Source organism: Oryzias latipes, chromosome 10, assembly GCF_053564925.1.
Source record: "Oryzias latipes strain Hd-rR chromosome 10, Olatipes_Hd-rR_3.1".
NCBI lineage: Eukaryota > Metazoa > Chordata > Actinopteri > Beloniformes > Adrianichthyidae > Oryzias > Oryzias latipes.
This window is the reverse complement of record NC_136246.1, coordinates 3,701,584-3,726,714: the sequence shown is the minus strand read 5'-3', so window position 1 is coordinate 3,726,714 and position 25,131 is coordinate 3,701,584. Positions and strand designations below refer to the sequence as shown.

General features: G+C 40.5%; 2 protein-coding genes across 2 annotated transcripts; one reads left to right on the top strand and one right to left on the bottom strand.

Annotated features, from left to right (window-relative positions):
- Positions 1–1,005: 1,005 nt before the first annotated feature.
- tmem144b (transmembrane protein 144b) lies at positions 1,006–23,882 on the top strand. Its single transcript, XM_004086472.3, has 13 exons — positions 1,006–1,576; positions 18,631–18,842; positions 18,926–19,096; positions 19,186–19,308; positions 19,796–19,895; positions 19,985–20,065; positions 20,143–20,221; positions 20,348–20,427; positions 20,807–20,925; positions 21,069–21,188; positions 21,926–22,023; positions 23,375–23,428; positions 23,564–23,882. The coding sequence occupies exons 2-13, from the start codon at positions 18,764–18,766 to the stop codon at positions 23,648–23,650; spliced, it is 1,191 nt and encodes a 396-aa protein (XP_004086520.1). The 5' UTR covers positions 1,006–1,576; positions 18,631–18,763; the 3' UTR covers positions 23,651–23,882.
- Positions 8,468–18,219, bottom strand: gask1b (golgi associated kinase 1B). The gene is made up of 4 exons (XM_004086473.4): positions 17,250–18,219; positions 16,413–16,624; positions 15,372–15,598; positions 8,468–9,397 (listed from the first exon to the last, which is right to left on the bottom strand). Exons 1-4 carry the CDS (start codon positions 18,073–18,075, stop codon positions 9,190–9,192), a joined length of 1,473 nt encoding a protein of 490 aa, XP_004086521.1. The 5' UTR covers positions 18,076–18,219; the 3' UTR covers positions 8,468–9,189.
- Positions 23,883–25,131: the final 1,249 nt, after the last annotated feature.

The following is a 25,131-nucleotide window of genomic DNA, read 5'->3' as shown; positions in this document are numbered from 1 at the left end:
AGAGAAAGACCAATGATGAGATTCTGGGATGTCGTAAAGGAGGTTATGAGGGGGGTTAAGACGAGTGTGGGGGAAACTGACGATGGGATCCTATGGAAAAGCTCTTAGCATGGTTTGTGCATACATGTGTCACTTACATCTGCTGTGAACCCCAAACTTTGTTGAAAATCCCTGTGTTGAAACGTACTCAAAAAGCCAAGCTTGGATCCATTTTAACCTATAAACTATACAGGCTCATTTAAATATTCTGAGTTATATAAACTTTAACCAGCTGTTTGAGCTGCATCAGCCAGTGGTTGAATCAAAATAACTTACCCATTAGGAATAATCACAGGTTTAATGCCTAAATAGGCAAATGCAATCTGCACAGCAGGACACCACCTCAGTGACAGGCTGCCCTATGTGGGGATTCACACGGAAGAGACAAACACACCTGGTACCCATCCTTTACACCCAGAATGAAATCATACACAGCCCACATTGTAATGCTGGCTGGGGTTTGACTTCCTCTTTGGTTTTTTTTTCTAACCTCTGCTCTGTGGCCATGACGTGAGTATTGCTCCTGAAAGAACCTTAACCTTCCAATCAACATTTTTTACATGTTTTTTTTATGGTCTTTCTCCCCACAAAACTGGACAGCTAAGTTTTAATAGAATGCTGGACTTCTCTATTCTATGACCTCATGGTATTTCTCAAGTTTCAGATGTGGGATTTGTGAGGGAAAAATTGTGTATAACATAGCCAGAATTGTGTAACATTTAATCAGAATTAAAAACAAAAACATATTGTGTGCTGCCAATACATTTTGATGTGCTGTCCATCAGCCCATCCCCCTGAATTATTTTACAGAGAGCCCACTAAATCCCTCCCTTCCAGCAAACTAGGCCTTTACGGCAGAAAACTTAAAGGCCCAGGGTCAGCAATGCGAACCTTAACCATACGCGTAGCAAAAAGCAAAGATTGAAGTCTAGCTGTAGAGATAGAAAGTCAAATGGTTTGTACTGTATTCTAACTGGGCCTCTTAAAATTCCTCACAGATGAGATCAGAGGCCTTTTGTTGCAATCCCTCACTCTGAGCAAGTATTTGATTGTAGATGGAGAGGAGTACTGGCTCAAACTGGAAAAACCCTTGAGCTAAAATAGGCCATCTGGACACAAAAACGTTAGGTCAGCAACTGTAAAACAACGACATAGGCTACATGTTAAATGATGTGAAAAGATGAGAATGGAGCTCACAGAGCAAAGATCTACTTAGAGGTTGGTGAGGTTGATTTACAGCTTATTCTAGAAAAACCCCAACAATTCGGGCCCATAGCAGCAGAAGAAAAGATAGCTCAGGGTCACACAGGCCAACCTTAACTATTGGCTTGATCAAAAAGCAAAGTTTGAAGTCTAGCCTTAAAGATTTTGATGATGTCCACCTTCTTGTTTAAAGAAGGGGACGGGTTTTATAAGAGGGGAGCCTCATGACTGAAGGTGCTGCATCACATTCTGGTTTGGACCTTTCTGAAGCCTGGAATTCCACAGATTGAAAAGAGTTGCTCATTTTGCAGAAAGCATGGAACTGTGAGGTCATGTAAGTAAAATAATTTTTAATTTCCTTTTTTTAATGAAATAGCCAATGCAGAGCAACATATATGAAGTAATATTACCGTCACCAATTTTCCTCAGTTCTCTGTCTGCAGACAGGGTACTGATGAAATCTAACCCCTGAAGTAGAAAATATATGAAACTTTATATGGAACTTTTTTTGGTCATCTATCTAACGAGATGTGTTACTAATTATACAAAAAAAAAAAACTTTTGGAGATGAAAGAAGACACTTTAGGGACTGCATTATGATTTATACATTACATATCATGTAATGTTTTTTTCTTTTTTAAGAAAGCCCTAGTTCACAACCAAAGTTATCTCAAGCTGCTACACAAAAGGCAAAAGTCATCAAACCATGTCACAATATTTATTATTGTGATCCAATTTAGTCCAAGCACATCAAAGTAAAAATTGACTTCAGGGATGCTTAACATACCACTGGAGACCATAGAAATTCTTCGCATTGGAAATCTAAGGAGTGAATTCCTGAGGTAGAGGTCATTAAAACCTTGATGGCTTCGGGATGTGCTTAAAGTGTTGTAAACTAGATGAATTTCATAGTTCAATAGACAAATACAGCTGAATGTGACAGGAATAACAATGGATGTGAATCATCTGCCACATAATAACAAAAATAAAACATGTAACGTTTCAACTAAACAGGACTGGACCATGCACAAAGTCCTTTGGCGCTTGGTCATAAAATGTTCTGGTCAGTGGTCTCAAAACAGACACAACCTTACCAGGCAGCAATCAGGAGATTTTGTTATTTTGTTAGTTAATTCAGTGCTATCTTATGCTCTAAATTCTGACTGAAATGTCTCGTAAAAATTACCTGTGTTCAAATGATCAAACAAATCATTTGCAACAGATTTCTCAAGAACTTAGTAAGGTAAGGTAGTAAGTAAGGTGGGCCTGTGGGTGTTTGGCAGTCCTGGGTCATAGTGGACTGTCAAAAAAAAGTTACTTACAGAAATTTCAAAAGCTTAAGTAATACAGGTCAAAAATGGGTTTGTTGACACAATTTTGAATAAAAAGTCTTTTTTATATATTAAAGAATATTTAAAAAAAAGTATAGTAATTAATTATTTGCCAAGGGATTAGTTGAAAGGTAAAGAAGAGTAGAGCATATTTTATTTGTGAAGACTCGAATAAAATCTTCCCTATAGAGAGCTGAAGAAGACTTATCTGAGCAGAGCTCTGACTGCTGGTCCGGCTGTATCTAGTTTTAAAAAAGGACAGTTAATTTCATACATCTGTCACTGTACAAGTTAGCCAAAACTGTTGTTTTAGCATATGTGCCCATTTTTATATATTAACTATCTCTCTGTCTAAAAATTTTTTTGTGCACTTTTCCTGATATCCAAGTGGTTTGGAGTATGTCCACCTTTAGTTGGAAATGTTTGTAGATGGTGGTAAAGTGTGTCTGTCTTAACAAATTATGTAATTTTCAGCCCAAACTGCTAGTGTGGATTAGGATGTGCGATTGTCTAGTGTAGTCGGTTAACAACGGTGCAAATTTTTGCATTTCAGTACATGATGGGTCTTCTGTACAGCTTGTTCAGCATGTCAGTTGCCCTGTGGGATGTGAGGATGGAGGATTTAAAGTCCATCTTATAGTCGAACTCCCTGCTAAACAATGGTCTGTTATCACTGATAACAGACCATGAGAATCTCCAGGTGTCTAGAGTAGTTATCAACAATGAAGAATGTCCTCTTGTCAAAGTTCACACAAATCAATGGTTCTTTTCTTAAGGCCTGAATGTGATAGTTCCAGATAAGAGCAGGTCTGGGGATTCAGTTCAAGCACTTTGAACAGAAAGTGTCTCCAACTGGTAAATTATACCCATGACAGTGACAGTTTCAGAGTGATGTAAAGACTCAGACATGATTGCAGGGCAAAATACTGCTGCCAATATGATTACATTTGGTCAATAAGTGTAGTCACTCTGGCAATGCACTGCTGGAGTTTAGAAGTGGTGGGTGCACTCATCTGGAGAAATTCTCAGTCGATTCTTAAAAAGTGTGGATGTGTTGGTCTGTGTTTCAAGCAAAGCCACTCCACACACAAAACATGGTGGCACAGAGGGGAGAGCCTGGACCCTTTAGAAAGAAATTTGATCTGCATCAAGTAGAGACCAGCACAAGCAAGAAAAAAGGAAATATCATCTGCTGTCTGTGTCATGATCGTTCTTTTTATTATCCAGTATGAGTATTTGCATCGGGCTACTAACATAACAAACAGTGTGAGAAAACAGATGTACGCCAAAATAATAACTTCAACTTCTATAATTACAGAGAATGCGTAGTCAGCGCTGCTGTAAAGACTGGGGAATTTAAAAAAAAGCTCCTTTTCAACGTTTGAATGGGATCTGACAACACATCATTCTCTCACCAATAATGACTCTTCCAACTCTTTTGATGGGAAGGTGAATAAAAATAAAAGGTTAAAAAAATGTAGATTTAAGAGATAAACAGAAGACAGAAAGGCAAATAGTAAAACAAAAACAAGAGCAATATCAGACTAAACAAGCCTCAACATGACCGACATTATGTTCGCTCTTATTCTTTAGTGAGCGATTCTCTCCTGAAGCTGAATCTCTAACTTTCATCACTGCAATGAAAGCAATTTGTTGACCTGCATGTTCTCCCTTCTTGGATGCATTTCTTTAAAATGTGTGCTTCTTCTTCTCGATATTTTTTATATCTTTATAAATGTCTTTATGACATCTATATGGCATCTATTTTTATCTTTTTAAACTTAATGGTTCAAAACCTGTGACAAAAGTGATTCTTATTTTTTGCAGTTTAACTGATTGTTTCTGAATTGAGCCATAACCCCGTTAGTTTCATGCGGCTCAGCGTGCCGCAGCTGCTCATGCAGTTTTTGTCAGTTTGGAGGGCGGGGCTCGGCCTGCAGAACTGCACACTTCTCCCAGTGATCTCATTTCACTGAGTGGGACTGAACCTAAGTGCCGGAGTAAACAGCCTGGAATGTCGGCCCCCCCCCTGCCTCCCTTTGTGTCTGTCTGTTCCATTACTTTTGTTTTCTTACATGGAGATCATCTTTTGTATAAATATGCTTGTGTGATGGGCAGCCTGGGAACAGGAGGCAGCCTTCTAACGCAAACGCACAAAGGCATGCAGCCTTCGGATGCAAAAGGGTTAAAATAACACGCCATTGAATACACTGAGAGGAAAGAATAACCAGCAGAGCTCAGTCAACTCCATTTTCTGAAAACTATTGCACATCACTTATAGGGCAAATATATATATATATATATATATATATATATATATATATATATACCGTACCACCCTCTCACCCTCCGTGGGTGGTTTCTCCTCCAAGCAGCTCGGGTCCTCTACCAGAGGCCTGGGAGCTTGAGGGTACTGCGCAGTGTCTTAGCTGTTCCTAGCATTGCGCTTTTCTGGATTGAGAGGTCTGAGGTCTTTCCAGGTATCTGTTGTAGCCACTCCTCCAGCTTGGGGGTTACTGCCCCGAGTGCTCCAATTACCACTGGCACCACTGTCACCTTCACTTTCCAGGCTTTCTCCAGTTCTTCTCTGAGTCCCTGGTATTTCTCCAGTTTCTCATGTTCCTTCTTCCTTATGTTCCCATCGCTTGGCACTGCCACATCCACCACAACGGCTTTCCTCTGTTCTTTATCCACCACTACAATGTCTGGTTGGTTCTCCATTACCATCCTATCAGTCTGGATCTGGAAGTCCCACAGGATCTTTGCCCTCTCATTCTCTACCACCTTTGGAGGTGTTTCCCATTTTGACCTTGGGGTTTCCAGTTCATATTCTGCACACATGTTCCTGTATATTATTCCAGCCACTTGATTGTGGCGCTCCATGTATGCTTTACCTGCCAGCATCTTACACCCTGCTAGTGTGCTGGATTGTTTCAGAGAGGCAGAGAGCCACTTCAGTTATGGTCCAGTTATGGTATCTATGTACACACACACGCAAATATTTATTCATATAAGCGTAACAGAACAGCAGGACTGTACTGAACCTAAATTGAATAGATATGTAAAAGAAGACAGACAATGTATTATGCAGGTTAGCATAAATGTATGACATGTAAAGTCCCTGATGATTTTCTTTTTCAAAACTGGAAAAAGAAACTGTCCCTTTAGGAAAAAACTGCTCTAAACTGAAAGGTAAGATAATTTTTTTTTTGTGTTTATCCACTGATGAATAATGAGCAAAAGGTTACAATGACATCACACTCTTTGATAGCAGCTTTTTGACCCTTTAAGAGGAGAATAAGAAATGACAGTGAAGGTTGAAAGTATGCTCCAGTACATTTAAAACCCTGTGTTGGATTACCAGAGGATAAAATTAACTTTTCGTTAAACGTATCGTCAGTTGAGACTGAAAACTCTTGAGATGCTGGAAGAATGCTGCTGTTTTCTGGCTCTTTGACTGGTTTGAGAACATCAGGAAGAACAAATGAAAAACAGTTGGAAGCGATAAATATCTGCTGCATTGAATGTTTCTAAGATGTAGAAATGAATTCCATAAAAGACGGGAATGCTGAAAGTTTACACATCTGTTTATCCCTTGTGCTATCTTGGATGACTCCTCCCTTATTGACGTGTTCTCCCTACCATGACAAAGGTGGATAAAGGTGGAAAGATTTTATGTAATCCATGGACACCAGTGAAGATCACAAATCATTGAAGAACAAGGGTTCAGCGCACTGTCTAGTGGGTCTAGATGACCCCACTCCCAATGGTAAAGTGCCTTGGATAGCACAAGGGTTAACCACAAGGAGTGCCATTCCTTGTGTTAAAAATCATTAATGATGTCAGGTGTGCCTTGGGTTCAGGTCAGATCTCAGTACTAGTTCTAATGACTCATTGAGCAATTCAGAAACAGCAGAAATCTGGGCGTTATCTTCGACTCTAAGCTAACGTTTATCCCCCATGCTGCAGAGAGCATTTATACCTTTAAGAAAAGGCTCAAGACCATCTCTTTAACCTGCTTTTAGCTCATTTTTACAACTTTTATTTATTTCTCAATTTTATCTAGCTTTATGAACTTACAATAGATTTTTAATGCTTTATTTTTGTTATTAATTGCTTTCATCAGAATGTTTACTTTTTCGTTCTCTTCTTTTTTTTTTTGCTGCTTCCTCAGCTGGAACCTCTCCCTCTGGGTCAGCTGCTGTTCAGCCGCTGCAGCTCTGGATGGGGGCCTGCATCACCGCCTTGCTGTGGTGGAGCGGTCCCCGTCTGTGATGTGGCGGGCTGTGCAGCTGTTCACAGAGAGGGAGGTCCAATTATGAGCGTTTCCAACATCTTGTTTACGTGCTCAGCCTATTTCCCATTGTCTTTCCCCATCTGTTAGGAGGAGGGTGGTGTGAAGCGAGTGGGGGGTTGTGAGCAGGTGTGGGGCATATTTTTTAATTTTTGGGCTTATTTATTTTAATTTTCGTGCTTGTATTTAATATTATTTGTTATTTTTTTTAATGTAAATCACTTTGTGTTATGCTTTAATATGAAAAGTGCTTTATAAATAAAGTTTGATTTGATATGATTCACAAAGTATTCTTCTGGAGGGAAAAACTTGCTTTAAAACTTTAATCAAAGCTTTACAAAATCAGCAAAATAGGTTTTTGGGGATTTTATTTTAAGATCTAAATTTTCAAAATTGGCAGAATATACTTCTATTCTATTTGACTATTATATTTAACTAAAACATGTTTTAAGGTGATAATGGTCTTTGGATTATAAAACAGATGATCATAGAAGCCGGCATCTGTGAACATTTAATAATGACAATGATACACATCTTTACTGAGCCTACTTTACACATGTAAAGCAAACCCAAGTTCAAACTCAACAGTTCCAGCTGTGGCCACCTGCTCGATTCATTTGCTGTCCTGACGAGCATCTTCTGATGACCGTTAGTGCACTGATAAACATGGACTCAGGCTGTTTCCATGCCGTCCTTCATACTTCCTGAAAGAGCAGACTCAGCTGAGGTGGAAAACACTGAATCTTTTCAACTTTATCTCCATTTGGATTCATGTAGAAGATATTTTTCTTTCAGCATCTGTGCAGCATATGTGTGTCTCTAGTCTCTCTGCCACAATAACAGGGGATGTGTCATAAATGTAGGAATGAGCACTGAATGCAGAAAAATGGCATTAAAGCCACAAGTTTTATTATTTTTTGATTACTAATTTTAACATAAGGTCTTAACATAATAGTTAATGGCCCAATTACCTTTTTTTTTTTTAGAGTATTACATCACAAGAAACTAGACAGCAGCAGACTAAACAGTAAAAAATGGACCAACAGAAACACTGATATCCCAAGTGAAGTTACAGGATGAACACCAAAAGCTTATTGATGCTTTTAGTTGCTCAATGTGCAGCTTTAAGGACAACTCAGGCTTTTAAAAAGTTAGACACAAAAACCCATTTAAGAATAAAAGAAACAACAATCACAAAAAACAGAAGGCTGGGAAGACAAACCTGCTCTTGATCTGGATAATGTTCAGCTCTCCTGCCTCCTATGTCCTCCCCTTCTTCCTGTCAATATGTATGCTGTTCATTTAAACTGATCAACAAAGGTCATTTTACAAAGTTTTTTTTCCAACGTTTTTGTTGAAATTTGCTCATCAACTGGTCAAACATGACGAGTTTCAGTGACACTTCAATCAGAGCAGGAAATTGAAGCTCAGACCTTCCTGAACTTTGCTGCTTTGTTTTCGTCTCATGAATGTTTTGCTTGGAACAGCTCACACCAGACTTTCTGCTACACAGAAATGAAACTGAAAAAAAAAAAAAAGAAAAAAAAGAAATGAAACTGTTTAGTTTCCTAAAGTTCTCCTTAACAAGGATTTTAAATTCTTTTCTTAAATGAAAAACAAGGATACAGAGAAACATAATCACTAACAGAACTATTCCATTGCAGAGCTTGACTTTTAGTTGTTTTTACCCATTCTTGGGTATTGAAGCCCTCACCTCTTACCAGACACAAATTGGAAGAAATACTAAAGTGCAGTTAGCTTCAGTACTTTTAATCAGGGTGGGTCAGAAGGGCTGTATTCTGGGAGGAGGAAAACAATCTGCATTATAATAGGCAACATTAAAAACCAACTAGTTAATAAACAGGTGTTTTAGCTTTCGTATGAACAAATGATTTGTAATGTAAATAAAACATTTAACCTAGACTTATTTTTTTTTCTTTTTATACGCTGATTTGATAATTTTAAAAGGGTCCTACTGACGTCCTGTTTACAACTGTTAGACATGTGGTTGGACTGTCAGCAGGCATTCCCTGCATAAAGGCGTAGATATCCAGCTCTGCCACCTTCCTTTTCGTTGTTTTTCTCAAATTCTGTCTGAGAAGTAAATTTGAAGTCCTGGCCTTTCTCCTCTGCAATCAGGCATCGGATGCTAATCTAACTCATCCGAGGTGATCTCAGCATGCATAAACTGGAGGTCATGGGGCAATTACAGCTCTCTACCCTAAGGGGGCATTCGGATTAAACTGTGAGGTCGTAAAAATTATAAATACTATTCTAACCATTTTTTTCTTCTGCCAATGTTTTGCCTCTTTTAAATCCTCACTACACATTCATTGATATGACATTGATCCCATGGGCGTTGGCGTAGGAAAGGAGGACTTTGGCTCGTCTCTCAATGACGTCAATCAGCTTGTCGATGCCTTGGCGGCCCCCCTGGCTTTCCCAGTATGCCTGATCCAGAAACAGAGATTGTAGTAGTTTCTCCCTCAGCTTTCTGCTGCCCAGCACAGACATGACTTCCTCTGGAAGCCTGCAAACACACAAGAAAGGTCACGAAAAAAAACAGTCATCATGGGTTAAGTTACAGCATACGAAGGTTTGGGACAGGTGGAGATGGTGGGTGAGGCCATCACACCCATTCCAACAGCAGGCATTTCAGCTGATAAATTTGTTTTTTCTCTTTTGTGTTTCTGCCACAAAACAACCTTTAAATTCACACACAACAGCAATTTATGGCAGAGATGGACGAGTAAAAGATGCAGCACAAAGGCAAAATGATCCTCCATGTGTCAGCCAGCTATTATATTCAATGAGGGTTTTTACACACTGGCAATGAAACCAGTAAGCACACCTCCCACCTCAGCACTGTTGACCCACACAGGTCATGACAAAAAATGAGCTGAAGCTTCAATAAAACTGGATGCAAGTATGAGGAACTGAACAAAATACACATTTTAGGAAAGAGACAGAAAATGCAGAAGCAGAAAATGTTGCAACTCTTAAAAAGAAGTCAAAACAAATGTTAAGCAGGAGTTTAAGTAACCTAAATGGGGGGCGGGCTGATTTAGTAAAGTTTGATGTGAGTAAAAGTCTGTACAAACAATAACACAAACACAAAAAACGTATTTTATTAATCGAATTGCATCCGTTAAATGGACAAACAAAATTGAGCAACCCCTTTTGCACATTTTTATCTGATGCATTTTTGGCAAAACGCACATAAAACAGGGAGTAGGGGAGGAAAAAATAGCAACATAGCACATGTACTGAGATTTATCAGATGTGTCTGCACATCTGGAGGCAGCGACAAACTGTCAAGACTTTACACAAAAATGACAGGGGTCATTGTTGTAGAGAGGACACACAGAAAAGTTACAGTCTTGAAATTGAATCACGACATTTGGACTGAAAGTCTTTTTTCTTTGAAACATTTCACTACTTACTCAAGTGTCTTCAACAGTCTGATGAAACCACTTAGATCAGTGACCCATCAGAATAAGAACTTTTATCAACAACTGGAAAGATCCATAGTTTTTCTGCTGCCGTCATTACTTGTGGAAGCTCAGAGTCAAGAAATAGTGAGACAATCTGCACGTCTAGCTTTGCAATCTTTGAGCTTCTTGGGGAGTTAAATGTTCCTATGAAATCTTTTTATGGTAATAAAAGCAAATTTCGATTTAGTATCTCCATTTTTTTGGTCAATGTTATTTGTTTATCTTTGGTGTTCCTTGTGTGCAAAGCCTGCTTCTCTCCTCCGTTTCTCCCGTTCTCTCCGTCCTCTTCAGCCCCCGCCTGCTGTGCTCTGGGGCAGCTAACATTAAAGACCCTCAACCTTGCCTGTCTTTGATCCCTCTTGCGCTGGCCTGAGTTTCACTCACTGGCATTTATGGCACAGAGAAAAAAGAACACCTTGAGCATAATAGATGTCAGATTATCTTTGAGGGTTTCAGCCTGTTTCACAGGTTCCTCCAGCGTCCCACTTATTACATTCTACTTTACTCTCCATTGCATTGATTTAACATCTGCAAAACATTTTCCAGGCTTAATCTTTATTTAAGTACTAAAGTTTGCACCTATTTTCCAGTCCACAAACATGCTCTTCGTTGAACACTTGCAAATCCTAATCAAAAAGCACTGAATATTTACTTGCACATGTACACAATACATCCATCTTTATTAGTGACCCAGGCTCTAAGTGTTCTCAGTGTGAATCAGTTCCTTACATGCAGAAATCATTTATCAAATATAACACATCAAAGCAGAAGCTTGTCTCCATTTGAGGACCAGGGGAGCTACAGATGTGCTTTATATAGAGTGGGTGTAATTACAGCCTGTAGAGGAGCTCTGCCTCAGAGAAATGTAGTGTATAGGCGAAGAGAAGAATGGAACAAGGTGGACTCTGGAGAAATGCAACCTGACACACTAGGATACTGTGGATCTCTGAATTGTATAAATGACATTACATTTCATTTTAATGAAGAAGAGGCAGAAGAAAAATCTTTGCATTTTCATTGCATTATTTAAATCTGGTTTGACACAAAATGTAAAAAAGGGACCAATAACTGACTAAAGCCTTAGTCCGAACTGCCCCTATGGGTGGACAAGGGCTGTCTGCAGGTGAAAATTGGACAAATCTATGCGGGCCATCTACATGCCCCACACAGAATTTTAAGATTGCAGACAACACAGTGAAAAACATTCATTCACATTTTTTCTACAGGCATGCTGCGGGCATCAGAATATAGTGAACATGTAAGCAACACGTAAGGGTGAGTTAGGGGGAAGTACAGTATAGACCAAAAGTTTGGACACACCTTCTCATTCAAAGAGTTTTCTTTATTTTCATTAATATAAAAATTGTAGATCTCACTAAAGGCATCAAAACTGTGAATTATCACATGTGGAATTATATACATAACAAAAAAGTATAAAACAACTGAAAATATGTCATATTGTAGGTTCTTCATAGTAGCCACCTTTTGCTTTGATTACTGCTTTGTACACTCTTGGCATTCTCTTGATGAGCTTCCAGAGGTAGTCACCTGAAATGGTCTTCACTTCACAGGTGTGCCCTGTCAGGTTTAATAAGTGTGATTTCTTGCCTTATAAATGGGGTTGGGACCATCAGTTGTGTTGTGCAGAAGTCAGGTGGACACACAGCTGATAGTCCTACTGAATAGACTGTTAGAATTTGGATTATAGCAAGAAAAAAGCAGCTAAGTACAGAAAAACGAGTGGCCATCATTACTTGAAGAAATGAAGGTCAGTCAGTCTGAAAAATTGGGAAAACTTTGAAAGTGTCCCCAAGTGTAGTCACAAAAACCATCAAGCTCTACAAAGGAACTGGCTCACATGCGGACCCCCCCAGGAAAGGAAGACCAAGAGTCACCACTGCTGCAGAGGATAAGTTCATCCGAGTCAGCAGCCTCAGAAATGGCAGGTTAACAGCAGCTCAGATTAGAGAGCAGGTCAATGTTACACTGAGTTCTAGCAGCAGACACATCTCTACAACAACTGTTCAAAGGAGACTGGACAGGACAATGATCCCAAACACACCTCCAGGCTATATTAGGGCTGTTTGACCAAGAAGGAGAGTGATGGGGGGCTGCACCAGATGACCTGGCCTCCACAGTTACTATACCTGAACCCAATCCAGATGGTTTGGGGTGAGCTGGACCGCAGAGTGAAGGCAAAAGGGCCAACAAGTGCTAAGCATTCTGGGAACTCCTTCAAGACTGTTGGAAGACCATTCCAGGTGACTACCTCTAGAAGCTCATCAAGAGAATGCCAAGAGTGTGCAAAGCAGTAATCAAAGCAAACGCTGATACTGACTACTACAAATGCTGCCCACTGCGCAAGGACCCCTTTTATGCAAGGAAAAGGGGCGCTCATTGTTTGCAACCTGACTATTAGAAAGGACAAAATGAGACAGAATGTAGTTTGTGTAGACATCTTACTGTCCCTGATAGCAATGCATTTAGATGTGGTCAATCAGGAGCCAGTGCACATGCCTCACTAATGGCTTTAGTGCTGCGTAAGGACACCATACAACAGCATCCCCCCTACTTCATAAGTGTGTCATTTAAATTATCCTTACACTGATCACATGCCCGACAATTGCACGTTTCATTTTCATGAAGTCCTTTAAGGTGGCCTCTCCAACCTTAGGGGAACTGGAAGACACACCTGCGCTCCCTTCAAGATGCAGCCCCTCCTTTCTACAACCCTCCACAGGCTGGGCAACCCAAAAATCTGCAGCATTCATATGAGTCAACCTTTCATACGGTAGCATGTGACTAAGACTCTAAATGATGTCAAACTAAAGCACAGAGTTAAAGGTATGGATGAATAAACAACATACGATAAAAAGGGGGGATATGTGCAATTCATCTGAGCCAAATTCAGCCTTGGTTTTTTCATCATGTGCAAAGAAAAAGAGCTGCAGGGAATACAAGATAAAAACTGTCAAAGTTGAAGCTTCCAGATGGGTCAAGACGAGGAAGACCAAGGAGAACCATGGAAACAGAAGACATTTACAAAGAAGTTGATGTGACACCGAAGAAGCAGAGGAAAGATAGAGATAGGGACAGTTGATTCAATGTGGCACCCTAGAAGGAAGAAGCAGAGGCAGCCAAACAGACAACCTGAAGTAAATTGGACACATAATCATCAGTGTGATCGCACCAGACACAAGCCACCTGTTACACACAATGATCAGGCAGGGGGGGAGAGAGAAAGCTTAAAGTCCCACTCCGATCATCTTCTGATCTATTTTCGAAGCGTTCAGTTTTGGCCAAAATAATAAAAACGCTGTCGTTTTCACAGAACATAGTTTCTGCAGAGACACAGAAGTTTCTTAAAAAATTTTCTCTGAGTTGTGGGCTGAACTGTTGATGGACAGTAAGCCTGACCTCATTTCCCATCATTCCTTTGGTTACACTTCACCCAGAGGCTGTGCCCCTAAAACAAACTTTTTCCAACTGCGTTTTTTTTTTTTTGTCTGCTCCTGATTCACCACGATTTGAAAAAAGAAAATACTCAGAAATGCATTTTTTAATCTTAAATTGTTTTATAGTTGTAAGAAAAATGCTAGAAGAACATGTCAAAAACACCATTTTCATTGGAGTGGGTCTTAAATTAGTAATCCTGAAATAATCAGCATGATAAATAAAATAGCTCCATCAAATAAAGTCATATTCCATCATTCCTCAGAATAGACCACAACCCCTGTGCTTTTCTAACGTGTGGTTTGCAAACAGGAACAAAAAAAAACACTGCATGCACTATAGCATGATCACACAGTGTGATGCATTTGCAGCTTATTCACTGTCAGGGACAAACTGTATAATAAAAGGCAGTGGATTTATTTCCATATATGCATATCATGAACGGATCATGACATTTTATTGGCTTTTATGTTTAGCAGGATCCAGCACTAGTTTGAGCAGAAGGCACACAAAACCAGCTCTTTAAAGTTACCAAGTGATTCAGATTAGGACTTTCAGGCTCAATTAATCTTTCAATAAATGTTTTAAACTGACAGCAAATGACTATTCATATATCTTAATGCAAACAACGAGGTACAAAGGTATTTAAAATTGAAAAAGATTGTTTGTAGCAATTTTAATGACAATTAAAAAGGGCTGCAATCAAATCCATTCTGCCAACCCATTTTTCTTACTTGAATATTGCGAGTTAAGAAAATGGATGGTTGGAGACTTAAACATAGAGACAGTAGAGAGATGACTGCCAAGGGACCGTCTACAAAGTACAGGCTGATGGAAGTGATCCAAAAGAAAAAAAACAATTCAATAATGTCTAAAAAACAACCAAAACTGATGGTTCCATTGATATGAGCTAGTCATGAACACTTGTCATCATAGTCTTACAACAATGATTTTAAACGAAATCATCATTAATATTTAAGAATTTTTAATGTAGATTTAAATCATATTTGATCAAAAATGTTCAATAGTTCTAAAGATCCTAAAGCTTCAATCACCAAACTTTCCCCACCAGAATATTTATCAGCTATCTTTACTAGTTAATAGTTAACTATTATTTCTAGTTGATAATGACACTATTTTTACTTAATTATTCAAGCTACTTCACAGCAGTGCTCTTTTTAAGTGTTAAATGAAGGTTCATAAAATAAAAGCAGGGAAAAACCTGGATCTGTTTATTACATTTGTTCATTTGTTAATTATATTTAAATTTCATTGCAATTTAAAAACAATTTAATTATATTTAAATGTGTTTAAAATGTAATGGATCACGACTCGGTATCGGCGAATTCTTAAAATCAAATCACTCAGAATCTGATTGAGGCAAGAAATCCCTGATCAGGACATCCCTGATTGGTCCTCCCCTCCTATTTAAACGAGTTTATAAGACTACCCATTATTTATATTACTTATTACTGAAGTGCCTCATGGACTAATGGAAAAATATTGTACTGCATAAATAAAAAACCCGGCAAGATGAATGATTTCATCCACACTCACTCTCTGATTCCCTCCATTAGCCTGAAGTCCAAGTTGTCCTCGTTGCGATCAAAGCAGCCCTTGTTGATGCTGAACACCAGATGGTGGGGGTCATGATTTCTGTGGACGATGTTTCCCAGTTCTGTGTTGTCTGGGTCTCTGCATGCAGCATGGGGGCTGGGATTTATGCACACATCGTCCTGCCGAGGTTTGAAGCCGCAGCAGCTCTGGTCCAGACGTCTGTGAATCTGAAGAGACAAGTTTCCAAAAAGCCGGGGCTCAGATGTGTGGATTCAAAACAAATCTTTATCCATACAACCCAACACGTTTCAGCAAGCTTCTCCAACAGATGTTTGAGCACCACAGGGATAAATAGGCATTCAGTTGTCACAGCGAAGAAGAGTAACAACTTTGCGCCTCAACCATTTTTAAACTTCATCTAAATTCATACAACTTTGAGGCTATGAGTGTACCGCACATCAGATGCCACTCCAAGACTCTAATTAGGTGAAGGAGGTTATTTCTAACTAACACCGCAGGCTGAGCTGGTCAGGATGAAGCTGCACCTAAGGCAATGTCTGACAAAATCTAGTCCATCAGTCATATCAACATCCCTCTGAACATATAACTGAAAATATAATCTTGTTTCGAATATCTGTCTCCTTTAGGCGGTAAACATGCTTCGCTTTAAGAGGACATATAACCTGGATCTGACAAGAGTTATGGCAAACAGGTTACATTTCTAACAGGGAATCTTCTTTTTATGATCCTTTTTGAAAGTCAAAAAAGAGGTATTGTTCAGTAAACAAAAGCATCTGAAATGACCCAGACAGGATTTACTCTACTGTAATGAATGAAAGATTTCAGACATGCATTTGTTTTTGTTGTTTAGGCCTCTCACACAGGAAACGAGTCAGAAGGCAGGCAGGTCACATGTGTGCAACAACAGCTGTTCACCAAACTTTCTCTGAAGGTCCAATACATAAACTTGAGAGGTGAAAAAGGGTGTGAGCGTGCAGGGTGAGGTGTAAGTGAGGCCATGGTCACAGCCATGTTTGTTACCTGCAGCAGGAAGTCAAACAGAGCCAGTCTGCTCCATTCGTGGTGATAGATTGTGGTGCAGGCTGAATTAGATTTTGGGCGGACATTTTTAGACCAACACTTCTCCTTCAGAGAGTTCTGATACTCCCTCCACGTCAGCCTCACAGTGACCTGGTCCACAGCTTCTGGGTGCATCAATGCGCCCCATAACACCACTGGGCGTGGTCGATCATCTAAAGAGAGGCATTTTGTCAGTCTGAGTTATTGAGGACATGAAAATGATGACAGGAGCTTCGTCACATAATCATATTCACACATGAGCACAGCTTTGAAGGCTTTTATCGCACTTATGTCATGTCCTCCATGTAAAATGTCAGTGTTACCTAGCAACATGTCTGAAGGACAAGATCAATCTGCAAAATATCTTCACCGTGTTCTTATGAATATGGAAACAGGCACACTTCATAGATGGAGAACCCACTGATGAAAGGAAGAGCAGAAGCAGAGGGAAGAGGCCAGCCGCCACTTTAAACAGAAGAATGGGCGTTAATATGCAGACCTATGATGGCAATTATTCACTTGGTTTTATGAAGTTGAGACAGATTTCAATCAGGCTGTGAATCAGAGGTGCTAAATCCAAAAAAGAAAGCAGCAAAGTTTTATAATAACCTATTCTGCAATGTGTCTAAATTGTTATGCAATAAATGTTAAAAACACTAGCACAATAATCAAATCCAAAATTGTATTATATTTATGATGGATGGATGGATGGATGGATGATAAAAATCTGTATACCAATGCAGACACGTAACCACGTTTATCCCCTCCCTCACAGAAGGACATGACCTTATGACCTACCGTGGAGGAAGCCAAACTTCCTGCTGACGGCGGGCAGGGTCCTGTTGAGCCCCAGCACCCTGTCCAGGTGGAAGGCGAACACCTCCGTGTTGTCCACGGGGCTGCGGATGAGTCCACACTGCCCCTCACACGCTCTGTCTCGGGGGGTTTGGTCGCTTGGGGGGTATTTGATGTCACCCTCGAAAATCAGAAGTGGCGGAGAATCTCCGCGTGGAATTTCTCTGACGCGCAAAACTTTAGAATCTGCAAGAAAGCGCATCGTCCGCAAGTCCTGCGCGCTAAACCACGGCGGTGCGCGCGGGCCATAAACCCGAATTGTGCTAACGCTGGCTGTCTCTCTGTTACCATTAAAGTTCTTGATTATGTCAACTGCTCCCCGGAGAGACGCTCCGGGTGTAAGCTCGCGCAGAGTTATGCCTCTGTGCGCGCGGCTGTTGTGCGCAGCCGCCGGACCAGCTGTGCTCCCTCTCCACACCTTCCTCTGCAGTTTTGGCCGCACTGTCCCTCTAATGTTAGCCGGCTTTAGGCGCCTCGGTTTCAGTGTTATGTAGACCACATTTGATCCAGTCGGGACCGCAAAGGTCGCGCCCGCGTGCACGTCTGCGGTGCCTAAGATGTAACCCCCTTGAGTGTGTTTGGTCCCGTCCCGGTCAGGTTCTACGCGCCGCTGGGGTTCCTGTGAGAGTCCCGCCGGTGAAACAAGGAAAAACCAATAAAGCGCGCATCCGATCCCCACGAGCAGACCTCGTTTAGAGAGAGAGCCCCTCCGACAGCAGCTGGACACTTTTGGGAAAGGGAAGAACCGCCAGAAGCGAGGCTTCCCCATCTGAACCTATGCCATGATCCCTGCTGAGCTCAGACTGGGGAGGAGCGCAGCCTGTTGGACTCAGGCTGGGGGAGAGACTCTGGAGATGAACCAAGTGCGACATGATCACGGTGCTTCCCAGAAAGAAACTCCAAAACACGGAAAAGCAGCAAGAAGTTAGAGCGAATGATACTAATAAACTAAAACTTTATTTATATTCAACTTTTTAAACTCAAGATTACAAAGTGCTGTGCAATAAACATAAAAAAAGACCAGGATTTAAAGCAGATTATCAAAGCCAAGATGACTGCTGGAACTCACCAAGATGAGTTTGGAGACCCTAAATATTAAACATTCACATTATTCTAACTGGACCTGTATTCAATTCAGACACAATGGATTGTACTGAACTGTATTGGCGCAGACATGATTGCCAGAGACCAGAAAACAGCAGATCAACACAGAGCAGACAGAATCAGGGGAGACAAACTTCCTCAGAGCAGCTGCTGGCCTCCTCTGAAATGAATGAAACAAATGACTTGTTCTTTTATTTTATCGCTCTTTTATTTTCTGCAGCACCCCCGTTTCCGGCTCGGCAATTGGATAATTGGCAGCACCTGTGAGCCTCGCGGCATTGACACACGCGCCCTTCAGCACTTTTAAAACTTGTGGCCCCGTGCTGTCACTGGAACTACCACTAGAGCTTTTAATGATGCCCCTCGTCGAGCGCGCCGCTCTGCTTTTAATGGCCGCCGTTGCGCTGATGGCGAGCTGCGGCAACGCTGAAGGTAGGAAGTGCGTGTGTTAATGCGCCCAGCTTTCAGTTTGTTTTGCTGCTGACCCCCCCCCCCCCCCTCCCCTACCATTGCAGACTCGATAGGAGAAGAGAGGGTACTGGAACCCTGTCCGAATGACGGTGTGAATGTCTTCAACCAGTCCTCCAACAGCTCCACCTTCCTGTACGGCCTGAGTGCCAACATCGCTGCTGTTCTGCTGTTTGGGAGCTGCACGGTTCCCATTAAGAGGATAGAGACCGGGGATGGTGAGCGCCACTGACTCCGGCCTTCTCACGCAGACATCCGCGTCGTTGGCTCTGACGCGGCTCATGACCCCCACTGCGCTTCTCTTCAGGCATGTTCTTCTACTGGGTGAGCTGTGCTGCCATTTGGATCGTTTCAAAGGTGGGGGACTTGTTGCTGAGCTCACCCACATTCTACCCCCTGGCCATGCTGGGAGGAGCGATTTGGGCCACAGGTAGGGATGGCTGCAGGTAGGGGGGGGTGCTGGGGGCCCACAGCTTGTTGACCCTTAATGAAAGAAGAGACTGACATCATTAGAAACTTGCCTACTCTGAGACAACTCCACCATTCTGTCCCAGTTTCAGTCACTTTTGGAATGTTTTATTGTTTGTTTTTTCTATTTTTATTTATTTTAGGTTTAAGATCAGTTTCTTTTGATGCAACTAACAAAGGCTTGTTTATGTAGAACCTTACAGTTTATCTTGTAGAATAATTACTTAAATTTAATGCATATTTGCTATTTTACTGAAATGTTTGGCTTTCTGCCTCCCTGGTGTGAAATCTACGGTTTGTGCTTGTGGTGGTTGGGGAGTAAAAATTGCACGTGTGGTATTTTAAGAGCTAAACTCGGTATACAGTGGGAAAATTGTTGGGTTTATTTTTAAAGTATAGTATTTTTGCTCGTCTTGAAACTGGTGCTGCCTTCCATCTTTGGTCTTCAGGAAACATTGCAGTTGTTACCATCATCAAATCGATCGGCCTTGGTCTTGGGATTTTAATCTGGGGATCTTTCAGTTTGCTGATGGGTTGGACAAGTTCAAGGTGAGTGAAGTTTCTCCTTCATATAATTCAGTGTTTAAAGCTTATGATGTGAACTTCATTGCAATCCTGATCGCTTGGCTTCTTCACAGGTTTGGCTGGTTTTGGATTGTTCCTCAGCAAGTGTCCAGGCCCATTCTGAATTACTGTGGAGCTGGCTTGTGCTTGCTCAGGTAAAGTGGTGTCACCATGGTGACATGTCTTTAAATGTTACTTTTGAGTCTTCATTGTCTACAACTTCTTTCTCCAGTGGTATGATTTTCTTCTTTGTGAAGTCTGATGTGGCGCTATCCTCTGAATCGGAAACCGTGCCGTTGCTGATTGACAGAGTAAGTTCTCCCCCTTCAATAAATGTATCATTTCTTGCTTTAATGCTGTCTTTTTAATGACAATTTGCTGTTTCTTTACCTAATTGATTGTGTTCAGTCATTCAGCAAATATCACACTTTGTTTAGAAAAGCACCTCTGGGAGTTTTGGAAGGCGTGCCTCTCAATTCTGGGTAGATGCCCTCCGACCACGGAGTCGGAGATTCATGTGAGTTCAACTCATTAACATCTGTTAACAGCCAAGCAGAAGGGACAAGTCTGAAAAGTGGAAGTTCCACAGCAGGTCACTTTCAGAGTGTCCAGCTCATTTCAGTTTAAAGTCTGAAAACATCAGGACTGAGCTGGAGAATTGAGCATGACTGTCCTCACAGTTCAGCTCTGAAAGCATGAATCCAAAAAGGTTGACATCATTGAGATGCTTAAGCAGATTAAAGTATGCATATCATAAACTGAAAGTTGAAAAGGTGTAGACACTTTTCTTTCACACATCAGTTTATCAGCGTTGTGGAAAATGTTGAAATTTGCATACAAATTGAAAGTCTTCAAAGGGACCTGCAAGCTTTGTTTCAGGCCTTTTCCGTCTTCAGGGGCTGTCTACTCGCAGTGATGGTGGGTCTGCTGTATGGCTCCTGTTTTATCCCCATTCTCTACATAATGAGCCACTCTCCCTGCCCAGACAGTGTCTACTATGGAGCCAGCGTCTTCGGTATGCTTTGAAATTGTGACCACAGTTGATCAGCTGTCATCAGATTGTAAACATATCCTCAGCTCTGAGTGATGCAGTTTTGGGGAGGAAATGGCAGCAGAGGAGTTATTTGGTTAAAAGAACTGTCTTCTGTTTTCTGGCAGCTATGGATTACGTGTACGCCCAGAACTGTGGGATCTTTCTCACTAGCACCGTCTACTTTGTCATCTACTGTGCTGTCAGGAGCAACAAGCCCAGAGTTTATTCCAGAGCCATCCTGCCAGGTAAACTAAAGGATATATTGAATCAGTTTGTTCTTTTAAACACAGCTGCTTACTTTAATTATACAGGATCTCACTTATCAGGGTTGGCGCTTGATTTTATTTTTTTTACTAAACAGTTTTTGCTTTTGTTTTTACATATGATAGATTTTTCACATTGTTTTTACTTGGGGCTTTGTATATTAAACAAGTTTATCTTAAAACAAATCTTAAGTGTATTAATTCAATTTGCTAAGCTCTTTCATACTACTACCCCATTTTTATCAAAACTCCCAGCTCTTTTACTTTGACACCCAGTTTCTCTCAGCTATTGGTGTGACGCCTGCAGGAAAAAAGCCTTCACTGAGAGCACATAAAGCAAAAACACAGGACATGGTCCTTTAAAGTCTCAGTACAGCAGAGAACAATAGATAATTGTCAGTCTGATTTATTGGAGAAATGACCGGACATTTAAAAGCAGAGGTGTTTGCCTTATTTAAAAAACAACCTATTATGGGGACATTACCTAGAATGTTTTGACCCTTAAAGACCAGGCATTCCATTGTCATGGTTCATGCAGCCTGAAGACCTCAGGCCTTAATGAAGTGAAATGAGTTCTTTAATTCAATATACCAAAAGGTAAAACTGTGGTAGTCCATGCAGAGGTTGAAATTTTTTTTTTTTTTTAAAGCAGATTGTACCCCAGAGCATCCAGCTCCTCAGATTCCTGCTGTCTTAATGTGTCATTTTTCCTCCTGTAGGGTTTTTGTCTGGACTGATGTGGTCGGTTGGGACATATTGCTGGTTCCTGGCCAATAACTATCTGAGTCCTGTCATTACATATCCAATTGTGACGGCAGTAAGTAGAGCAGAGCCTAATGCCTGTGAAGGATGAGAACATCTCATTAATGTATCAAACCTTTTGTATTAAGGAGCAGATGTTTAAAGCACACCGACCATTTGATGCACCTTAAAGTTTGCTGAACACGGGTTCTTGAATGCACATTTAGTCCATGTGTTCACACTGGACAAGCAGGGATGGGCTTTTCTTTTGCTTTTTGCTTGTGTATGTTTGCCACCCACAGTCGGAAGAGCGTTGACGTGAAATATCAAAGCAGTGCAAATCTTGTGAATCTTCCAGGTGTTCTTGTACAGCTCTATTCTGATGCATGAAATACTTGAGCTTTGTTTCCAGTGAGTGGTCCGGTCCTGAGCAGTTGCTATTTTGAACAATTCATTAAAAATGGACCCATTAAGCTTGACCAAACCATACTAGTTAAAAAATGTTGTTTGTTTTTTATTTTTTTTGGCCTTGTTTTTTTGTAGGGCCATAAACTGGAACTGACTAGTTGGGTTGGAGCCACTGTTGAAACTCGTTGACTGGCTGGAGGTCATTACGACAAAGCTCCAAGAAGGCATCTCCTGCAATCTTCTGTCAAACATTACTTTTTTTTTTATACACTAAGTACCAAAGGCAAGCTGAAACGAGAGCTGCTGGATGACTTTTTGGCTTCACCACGCCCCCCTTGAAGGTCCAACTCTGAGTAGAAACGCTCGCGTATACTGCCTGGACCATTCTAGACGGGCCTGCTCAGTGCAAACGAGGCTTTGGTGTCATAGAATTCAAAGTACCAAGATTGTTTAAAGCAAACACAAGGCAAGAATTACAAATTGTATCCTTGGAGCACAACAGGCAAAGTCATGTTGTACAGACATTCTTCCATAATTACAGGCACAAATGGCAAATTCGTCATCACTACCAAATCAATCCTTGATTGGGCAAAGTTGAACCTGGTTTAACTTTCAACGCGTTTAATGGCTGCCTGTTTTGTACAGAGTCCAAAAACGATTGCTGATACTTGCGTTGCGACCAGGAGTTTTGAATGTAGAAGCCAGACATTCGTGTTTGCATGGACTTTACTTTGGAAGTGGTCGCGTGAACGCATGTTGCAGAGGGTGGTGTGAACATAGCTTAACTATGAAACAGGCTTTCTCACTCAACCACCCCGAAGTTAAAAGCTTGGCGTTTATGTAGTAGAGGGAAAATATTTAGATTTCAATCTTGATGGGGTTTTTTTTGGAAAGCTTTACTATTCACAGGGGCATTCTGAAGGTTATGTGTATCAAATGTTGACTCATTCAGTTTTTACTGAGTCTGCAGAATGAGGCCGCGTAATAAATCAATAATGGAAAGATTTTTGTCTTTGCAGGGTTATGGTCTGGTTGCAGCTCTTTGGGGATCTCTGGTATTTAAAGAGATAAAGGTGAGCATCAGCCAGTAATGAACCTGATTTTAATATCACTTCAAATGTTGTCTGTGAAATGCAGATGAAAGCTTTTTCTCTGGAATTGACTTGTGCTGAATTAAACTGATCTCAATTTGTTTTTGAAATCCTCAGGGTGTTGTGAATTGTTCCATCTTCTTCTTGGCGTCATGCGTGGTGTTGACTGGCTCCCTGCTCACTGCTTTGTCAAAGCTTTTATAAAACTATGTCAAATACAGTGAAAAGGGGAAAAAAGTGTTTGGTAAATTGTCCTGTTTTAAAGCAATGTTAAACCTAAAGTGTCACACTTAACAAGATTTGATGTGCTGTTTAACTTGCATTTGTTCCTGCTAAACCATACGATCATGTATGTAAAATATGTCACAACTGTGTCAAAACTGTCTTTATTGTATTTCTAAAAAACATTTTTGAGATTAAATGTGTTTGACATTAACTTTGGCTTGACTTGGATTTTGTAAAAATGATTTTTACTTTACTGACACCCCTATACTATACATTTTAAATTTCAACTATTACCAAATTGAAAGCTTTATAAAGTTTTCTTGCCTCCTGCAGTCAAACAAGAATTTCAAACTTATAAGGGTCAATACCATTTAGAACCTTTTAAAGGTACAAAAATCTTTTTTTCTTTTCCTTCATGAATTTTACAAAGGCCTTTTCCATGTAACAAAATGAACAGTTTAGTTCCTTTTCAGTGTAGTAGAGGTGGATCAGGTCTCAAATCAGGCTCACAGGTGTTCAAAATTTCCCCAATTACTCATAACCTGTCTGCAAAAGCAGAACTGGAACCAAACCCTCCTGAGCCCTGGTTGAACATTAACATGCAGATGAAAGTAGTGTTCAAAAACTGGCAAGAAAAAGGCAAACGATGCATGAGTGACAGACCATTTAATGTGTCTTGAGGCTGTAACACAGCCACTATTGGATTTATCTGTGCTTTTCCAGACTTTCAAAGTTCTTCCAATGTGTCCATTATTCATTCATACTTTGTAATGGAAGCTATTGATGTAGCCACAGCTGCCCTGGGACAGAGTGACAGAGCCATTGCTGCCAGTATGGTCCCTCTGACCATCACTGGGACACTCATTGTGAATAATGCACAGATAAAAATTGGTCATGTGTATGTACATGAGGAAAAAGAACTTTTGGTCTTTAGATACAATTTTGACATGTATTATCAATCTGCACGTTAAAACCACTGAAGTATGAATAAACCATGCAAAGAGCATGTAAATCAATGTATAACATCAAAGGTGTGCGCTTCTTGCACTGTTTTTTTGTGCATCAATTACATAATTATGTGATGTGTACTATGAGATATAAAAGTTATGCATTGGTGGTACATGTGTGACAAGTCCAGTTGATGTATTCATAAAGACAAAGTTGTGCACAAATTTGCAGAAAAAATATGAACACATTTAGTTTTATATTTAACATGTCTGTTTTGAATACAACTTTTCTTTGTTTTGAATATGACATTTCTTCTTTCAACTCACTTTGAAAATACATAACAGCGTCACAGGCATATGCAAAGTGTCCCGAAAGTAATATAACAGCAGTCTCTGGCATGGGATAAGACAAAAAGGTTTGACTAGGACAGGAAACACTGGACTAATTAAAGACTGGAACGATTTGGAATAAACCATATCTATAATATTAGGTTCATCGCTCAGAATCATCGC